The sequence below is a fragment of the Otolemur garnettii genome, unplaced genomic scaffold (assembly GCF_000181295.1).
Source record: "Otolemur garnettii isolate 467f Iridium unplaced genomic scaffold, OtoGar3 scaffold00046, whole genome shotgun sequence".
In the NCBI taxonomy this organism is placed as follows: Eukaryota; Metazoa; Chordata; class Mammalia; order Primates; family Galagidae; genus Otolemur; species Otolemur garnettii.
In genome coordinates this window covers 12,128,490-12,136,255 of record NW_003852441.1, presented here as the reverse complement: position 1 = coordinate 12,136,255, position 7,766 = coordinate 12,128,490, and the positions used below count along the sequence as shown (strand labels likewise).

General features: G+C 51.3%; 2 protein-coding genes across 4 annotated transcripts in view; one reads left to right on the top strand and one right to left on the bottom strand.

Annotated features, from left to right (window-relative positions):
• The window catches only part of ELP5 (elongator acetyltransferase complex subunit 5), a 7,768-nt gene extending 3,354 nt beyond the window's left edge, over positions 1 to 4,414 (top strand). The window contains exons 4-8 of one of the 2 annotated variants that reach the window (XM_003791274.3): positions 79 to 299; positions 2,394 to 2,572; positions 3,345 to 3,440; positions 3,567 to 3,667; positions 4,056 to 4,414. In XM_003791274.3, the coding sequence (XP_003791322.2) occupies positions 79 to 299; positions 2,394 to 2,572; positions 3,345 to 3,440; positions 3,567 to 3,667; positions 4,056 to 4,170 (712 nt within the window). In that variant the 3' untranslated portion in view covers positions 4,171 to 4,414. Of the gene's footprint in view, positions 1 to 78; positions 300 to 2,393; positions 2,573 to 3,344; positions 3,441 to 3,566; positions 3,673 to 4,055 lie in introns of both variants that reach the window. The other variant, XM_023513965.1, reaches the window with a different exon arrangement.
• Positions 4,415 to 4,649: 235 nt separating this feature from the next.
• On the bottom strand, positions 4,650 to 7,007 carry CLDN7 (claudin 7). 2 transcript variants are annotated; one of them, XM_003791168.3, is made up of 4 exons: positions 6,363 to 7,007; positions 5,352 to 5,516; positions 5,146 to 5,230; positions 4,650 to 5,040 (listed from the first exon to the last, which is right to left on the bottom strand). In XM_003791168.3, exons 1-4 carry the CDS (start codon positions 6,583 to 6,585, stop codon positions 4,878 to 4,880), a joined length of 636 nt encoding a protein of 211 aa, XP_003791216.1. In that variant the 5' UTR covers positions 6,586 to 7,007; the 3' UTR covers positions 4,650 to 4,877. The 2 variants fall into 2 exon arrangements, with proteins under 2 accessions (XP_003791216.1, XP_023369732.1); XM_023513964.1 differs by lacking the exon at positions 5,146 to 5,230 and having other exon boundaries at positions 4,694 to 5,040; positions 6,363 to 6,585.
• Between the last annotated feature and the right edge of the window lie 759 nt (positions 7,008 to 7,766).

Here is a 7,766-nt window from a genome sequence, read left to right as displayed (position 1 = left end):
AAAGAAAAGGGAGCAACAAAGATCAGAGGATGAAGCTTGAGGGGCAATATTATGTTTTCTCCTACTTTGCCTTTGCAGTCTGGTTTACCATGACCTCTTCAGAGACCCTCTCAACTGGTCAAAAACTGGGGAGGCCCTTCCTGGGGGACCACTGGGAGCCTTGACAGCCATGTGCAGGAGGACAGATCCTGGGCCTGTCACCATTGCTCTTGATTCACTCAGTTGGCTTTTGCTTCACCTTCCCTGTACCACACTCTGCCAGAACCTTCATGCTCTAAGCCATCAGAACTCCTCCCTTGGTGAGACCTACTGCCCTTCATTGCTTTCCCTTATACATCTGCCCCCACCCCCAAGAAATGTGACCCATTTCCTTTGCAACATAAGGAGACACATCAATATCTCCAATTAACCTTTCTTGCATCTCTTGACATTTTTTTCTGGTTTTTGACTTCCCCATAGTGCCATCTACTATTCTTTGATTTTCCTCCAGGTTTTCCCATGACCAAGAGACAGGCTCTTACTGTGTTACCTAGAGTGGCCTCAAACTCCGAGGCTCAAGCAATCCTCCAGCATCAGCTGCCCGAGTACTTGGGACTATAGGTGTACACCACTGTGCCCAGCTTTCCAAGTACTTTTTTACTCATTTGTTTCATTCATACATTTGTTCAACAAATATTAAATACAGGTATAATCCTAGCTAATGTAAAAATAAAGACTAACTTTGTAGTTGGGTTCTTGCTTTCCAGGAGTTCAAAGTTCCCTAAAAGATAACAGAAAAATAAACAGCCAGTTATAAGATAGTCTGATATACAGGCTGGGCACATTGGCTCACACCTGTAAGCCTAGAACTCTGGGAGGCTGAGGTGGGTGGATTGCCTGAGCTCATGAGTTCGAGACTAGGCTGAGCCAGAGCGAGACCTTGTCTATAAAAATAGCTTTGTGTTGTGGTAGGCACCTGTAGTCCCAGTTACTTGGGAGGCTGAGGCGAGAAAATCCCTTGAGCCCAATAGTTTGAGGTTGCTATGAGCTGTGATGCTACGGTACTCTATCAAGGGCAACATAGACTATCTCAAATAAAAAAATAAAAAGCCCAGTGTAGTGGCTCACACCTGTAATCCCAGCACTGTAGGAGGGAGAATTGCTTGAGCTCGAGTTTGAGGCTTGTCTGAGTGAGAGTGAGACCCCAGCTCATGAAAACAACTGAAAAACCCAGCCAGGCGCTGCTGCAAGTGCCTGTAATCCCAGTGGCTTCAGAGGCTAAGGCAGCAAGATGTCCACAGCTTTGAGTCTGAGGTTGCAGTGAACTACGACACCACTGCACTCTGCTCAGGGTATAGGGTAGAACTCTGTCTCAAGAACAACACAAAAAAGATAGTCTGATACAGGCAACAGTGATACAGGGATGTGCACAACATACTTTGAGGAAACTGTTTTGAAGAGCAAAGGGTAGGCCAGGCAAGGTGGCTCACACATGTAATCCCAGCACTCTGGGAGGCCGAGGTGAGTAGATTGCTTGAGCTCACGAGTTCAAGACCAGTCTAAGCAAAAGTGAGACCCTGTTTCTACTTAAAATAGAAAAACTGAGGTAAGAGGATCACTTGAACCTGACTTTGAGGTTGCTATGAGCTATGACACACTCTACCCAGAGCAGAGTGAGACTCTGTCTTTAAAAAAAAAAAAAGCAAAGGGTTAGGTCAACAAGACAAATTTGGCCAAGCAAGGGCCCTGGGACAAACCCTGAAGTTCATTATGGGCACTCAAATGGCTTTGGAGTTAAAACACACCCACTTTTGTATGAAAGTACTTACCTCTCACTGTTTCAGTTTCCTCTGGAAATTGGGGCAGGTAGTATTAGGATAAACCACTAAATTGCTGTTTCTATAGGTCAAAAATTGTCAAATATCAGCAGTTTTCATATGGTTTGACCTAAAAATGCTGACCTTTTGTAAGGATTAAAATGTTATATTAAAGTGTTTAGTGTACTGCCTGACATTCTGCAAATGCTCCCAAAAAGAAGGAGGGAGTCAAAGGCACTGAGATACTGACAAGTTCCAAAAACTATAAGTTGCTCAATGTGTGAGATATGAGACTGGTATCTAAATGGATGCCAGATGCTAAAAGTGATCATCCTGAAGCCTGTGAGGAGCTGCTGAAGGATTGAAATCAGTGGTGCCTTGATCAGATTTACATTGGAGTGAGGTGTATTATTAAAGTGTGAGATAAAAGAGGCTCAGATCAGGGCAATGAGATTGGCAAAGGTAAATGAGGATTATGGTAGAGCTGTGATGGAATGTGGGCCCCTTCTTTTTTTCCTTTTCACTCTTTGTTCCTAGGCCACCACCCTGAGTACTCCTTACTGTTCTTTGTGCCCTACATTTCTTGTTCCTCTCCAGGTGACAGCTCAGTGCAGCAGGTACGTGTGCTGGGCTTACTACATGAAGAGCTTCATGGCCCAGGCCCCCTGGGAGCATTGAGCAGCCTTGCTCAGACTGAGGTGATCCTTGGGGGTACAGTGGGCCAGGCTTCAGCCTATATCCTCTGTCGGAGGCCTCAACAGCGCCCAACTCACCAGGTGAGAAGCAATGGGAAAGGAGGAGATTAGAGTGAGAGGGGGGTGGCATTATGGCAAGAACAATAAAAAAGCTAATGTGATTGAGTACTCTTCTGCATTTCTGTCACTTATCTCATTTAATCTTCACAGCTACCTTGTGAGGTAGATTGTTACATTATTACCATGTTGCAGACTGGGAAATCAGTGCAAAGAAGTTTACATAAGTCACTTCCCAAGGTTATAAAGTGAGTGGCAGAGACAGAATTTAAACGTAAGAATTGCCTGATTCAGAATCTGTGAAAAAGACTGTTTTCCAAGGCATGGAAAAGGATTTTCCAAAATGGGGTAGAGTTACTAGAAGGAAGAAGGAGCAAGTGCAGACTGGCACAATGGCTTACACTTGTAATCCCAGCCCTCTGGGAGGCCAAGGTGGGTGGGTCCCTTGAGCTCAGGAGGTCAAAACCAGCCTAAGCAAGACTGAGACCCTGTTTCTACTAAAAATAGAAAAACTAGCTGGGTGTGGTGGCAGGTGCCTGTAGTCCCAGCTACTTGGGAACTGAAGGCAGAAGGATCTGGTGAGCCCAGGAGTTTGAGGTTGCCATGAGCTGTGATGCTACAGCACTCTATCCAGGGTGACAGAGTGAGATTCTCTATCTCCTAAAAAAAAAAAAAAAAAAAAAAGATGAGGGCAAGGGCTGAAAGTTTACTGGGGGCTGAGGATATGGGGTTTTGAATTCTCTCTGGTTTGTTTTCAAGATGGAAAAAATCTTTTTAACTTTGTTCTTCTCCCCAGACTAATTGGTTCTCCATCCTTCCAGACTTCAGCCTGGATGTCCAAGAGGGACCCCCTGTAGAATCTCAGCCCCACCCAGATCCTCATACATCCCTGGTATTGAAGAATGCTAATGGAGCTTAGGGTCTGACAGAAAGGGAGAGAAAAATAACTGTAGAGGTTGCGGGTGGGGTCAGGGATTCCAAGGATGGGACAGAGTGGCAGTATCCTTTGTACCTACAGGTGGACCCCATGACTCATTTGACCTTTAACCTTCGACTGTCTAAGAAAGAGAGAGAAGCCAAAGATAGCCTGACTCTGCCCTTCCAGTTCAGCTCTGAAAAGTAAGGTTAGAACCTTGATGCCTGGATCCCTGAGTAAAGCCCAGTATCTGGGCCACAGAGAGCTACTGACAGCAGGTTATTGATTAACCTCTCAGACTTTATAAGGTCTGAAGTCCATTTCCAGAAACAAGTCCTAGGAGTACTTCTATCCACCCATACCCTCTCTAATGACAAAGGGCCTTTATGTCTCTTTCTTTCCATTAGACCCCTGGGTCCCAGCTTTGTGGTTATCCTCAGAGCAATCTGGGCCTGGCCTGAGCCAAAGACTAGACCCAGGGGAGAAAGAGACTGGGCCAAAAAAATAACAAGGATGCCTAAGAGGGGTTGCCTGAAGTTATCCAGGCACACCTGTTACCACCCTCACCAGTGCCAATTCTTCCCTCCTCAGACAGCAGGCACTACTGCGCCCTGGGCAAGGCCAGGCTACCAGCCACGTCTTCTATGAGCCAGATGCCTATGACGACCTAGACCAAGAAGACCCAGATGATGACCTAGATATTTGACTGGCCAGATTTAAGTAAACTAATTGGTGGGGGAGGAGGAAGACCTTGAGCCTAGAACTGTTCTTCTGTTTGTGTTGCCCTTACTCTGTTCTTGCCCCACCTTTGTTCCTTGTTGTCTATGGAGGCTCTGCCCTCTAACCCAGGAAGGAGCTTGAGACAGTACAAAGTAAGATGAGAGCATAGGGTAAGGTGAGAGTGGAACACCCCCTCATGCCTAATAAAATCTTTTTTATAACAAAAGAAACTCTTTGGTAGCTATTTAAATAAAGGGCAAGGGGGAGAGGGCAGCCAAACACCTTTGAGAGTCAGGGTATTGGGGCCTGAATAACAGTGAAAATGAAATGGGAAGCCAGGAACAGACTTGCACCCCACTGGTGCTTTATTAACTTTTTAAAACTAAAGTAGTTATACTTTAGGTTCTACACTCCCTGCAGTGATCTGAAAAGGAGGAAAACAGAGGCCCTGAAGGGAAAAAAGCCTGCTTTCCAAAACTTATTTTTTATTACTGTACAAAAAGCACATCCTCCCCTCTTTTTGTCTCCCCCCCCCCACCCAATCCCCTAGAGAACTGTACATGGTGTGCGGGGATGGAATGACCTGGAAGCCTTTGTCCCACACCCTGCCTACAGGCTGAGCACTGCCTACAGGTCCTTTCAGGCATCTGGGCACATCCACAGCCTGTCAGGCTGGGGCAAGGGGGTCCCAGCTCACACGTACTCCTTGGCAGAGTTGGGCTTAGGGTAGGAACGGGGTGCACGGTACCCAGCTTTGCTCTCACTCCGAGGACAGGAGCAAGAGAGCAGTGCACCTCCTAGGAGGACCAGAGCAGATCCTGCCCAGCCAATAAAGATAGCAGGGCCAAACTCATACCTGTGGAGAGAAGGGGTTGGGGTTAAACCTTGGCCTGTCTCAGCCCTCCTCCATATCCCAGGACCCCAGGCCTGTCCCTTAAGGAGGCAGGGCTCCCAAACTTACTTAATATTTGTGGGGATTAAGGGGTTATAGAAGTCTGTCACTATCTGATGGCCATACCAGGAGCAAGCTACCAAGGCAGCAAGACCTGGAAAGAAAATTGAGGATTAAGATTCTGAGAGGCTCCCAAACCTGCACCTTGCCCCACCCTCACTCCTCCCAGATAGGAGAATGGAGAGCCATGGGCCCACTTTGGACCTGTGGCTCACCTGCCACGATGAAAATGATGCCTCCACCCATGGCTATACGGGCCTTCTTCACTTTGTCGTCTCCCCCACAGCGCGTGCACTTCATGCCCATCGTGGCCACAAACATGGCCAGGAAGCCCAGCACCAGGGATACCACCATTAGGGCTCGAGTGGCCTGGAGGGCCGCTGCGGGGAAGGGAAAAGAACGCCCTCATTGCTGGAAATGCAGGCACCCCTCAGACGGCTTCAGCCTTCACCCCATCAGCGGCGCCCACTCACCCCTAGACCCTCTTCTGCCGACCACTGCGTTCTGGCCCGACCAAGGCCCGGACCAGACACGGCAGGGTTCCCGCCCATCCCGACACCGCGGCCTTCCTGCTCCCGCCCCGCCCTGCCCTCTGCTCAAGGAGCCGCCCGGGGCGCCAGGGTTTCGATGAAACTGCCCCGGGTAGGCGGAAGGGTGGAAGGGGCCAGCCAGCATAAGCAGTCAGTGGCCAAGGCCTCCGCGATGGCCGCACATGCCGCCCGCGTCCCAGCTCTGACCCGCTATCGAGGCCACGGGGTTTGTGGCTTCAACTAATCGGCCGATAAGATTAGAGGCCGCAGGCGGCGGCCCACGTCTGGCAAACCGCTCTACGGTTCTTCAGCCCTCGGCGTGCCCTTGCCCCGCTCCCCCTTTTGTCTGAGAGAAAAAGGCGGGAGATGTTGGAGGCCACTGACTGTTCAGGGCAGTGGGGGAGACAATGACCCCAACCTAGGACTAGGTTTCTCCAGGCTTCCCCGGCCGAGGAGCAGACCTGATTGGGGGCCGAAGAGTGCACGGTGCCAGAGTGCGACCTCACGTGCCGCAGCCAGACCCGGGCGGCTCCCCCTCAGGCCCACTACCAGGGCACGACTATTTCTGCTTCCTCCTACTCCGGGGCAACCCAGGACAGGGCGCCCCGCCGTGGGCCTCAGCCCTACCCCACACGCCACCAGCCAGCAGCCACCTCGGCCCTGGGCGCGTCCGCCCCGTCGGTCCCGCAGCCTTACCAGACAAGGCGAGCACTGAGTCGTACGTTTTGCAGCTCATCATGCCCGTGCTCTGCGTGACGCAGTCCATCCACAGTCCCTTGTACATGGCCTGGGCTGTAATGATATTGTCGCCCGCATACGAGCTCATCTGCCACTGCGGGATGGCGGTGCAAGCCACCAGGCCCACCCAACCCAGCAGAGCCATGGAAAAACCTAGCAACTGGAGGCCCGAATTGGCCATTTCCGCCCTCAGATAAAGACTAGGGGCGCCGGGCGGGCGACCCTACAGTAAAACAAAAAGGGCAGCCCCACAAAAGACAGTTTGGGATGGAGTTTTTAAGTCACCCAAAGATACAAAAGAGTTTCTGGCAAGGTGACTGCAAATCTTGTCACCTTTAATACACAGAAATTGGCACTCCCGGTGGAGCGATGGTCTCACAGCAGAGGGACTAGGCTACGTTGGCAGGAGTGGTTCCAGACAAAAGTGGTCCCTGAAAGCCAGGCGATTCCCTCCGGCGCTCTCGATGACCCTACCCAAACAAAAGGTAGAGGGGCTGTATGGGCACGGTCTTGGGTGCCAGCAAGCACCAGAGAGTATCCTGGGCTCTCAGACCGAGGTTGCGGTGCGCGGAAGAGGTTGCTCCGAGGTTAGCAAACAGGTGCCGGCGAACAGGTGCGGCGCACCGGAGTATATGTAGGGCGTCGGGGGCGCGGTCCCGCGGACAGCCGGAGCGCGGCAGAGGGGGCGGAACCGAAGGGGCGGCCGAGGGTGACCTGACGTCACTGAAGGGACACTCACCTGAACCGGAAGTCGTTGTCCCCACCCCTCCTTGCCCAGGTGAGGAGGAAGAAACCCGAGCTCCAGGATCACGCCCCTTCACTTGCAGGGCTTTGACCGCTGGTGCAGAGAAGGCAGTGGCTTCTCCAGAGTCCCAAGCTCAGAGTCAGCCCCTCAGGACTGGAATTGCCTCCGGCACAAGTTGCCCCTTCCCCACTCCCCTACAGGTGCACCTGGAACGCGGCTGAGCCTGAGATGGGGGACTACCGGCCAGCCTTGGCGCCGCCCTTTCCCCACCGGTTTCTACCCTAAGTGCTCTTTGTCCAGCCCTATTTTTGCCCCACGCTCCACTCTTCTCCATTTCCTTCTGTCTCCTACTCTGGCCGATCCCACCTTCTGAAGTCCTGGCCAAATCCCTGATCACGCCCTTCAGCAGCCTTCTTGGAGTTTCCTCCCCAAGACACCTCCCCAGCACTTTCCCTCTAAATGTCCTGGCCCTCCTGCTCTACGCTCCCATAGACACCAGTTTCTTGAACACCGCTCCCCACAGCCTCCTCCATTTCAATCCCTGACATAATTTAATGCCTGGGACCTTCACACTCTATCCCCCACCCTCAGTATCCCCTCCAGAATCAAGACTCCTT

Bases quoted from the DNA above. Each gene is read 5' to 3' on its own strand.
- CLDN7 (XM_003791168.3), bottom strand. From the start codon at position 6,585: ATGGCCAATTCGGGCCTCCAGTTGCTAGGTTTTTCCATGGCTCTGCTG. The intron at 5,231-5,351 runs GTGAGCCACAGG...TTTTCTTTCCAG, and splicing joins CATCATTTTCATCGTGGCAG to GTCTTGCTGCCTTGGTAGCT. The intron at 5,041-5,145 runs GTAAGTTTGGGA...TTCTCTCCACAG, and splicing joins TTAATCCCCACAAATATTAA to GTATGAGTTTGGCCCTGCTA.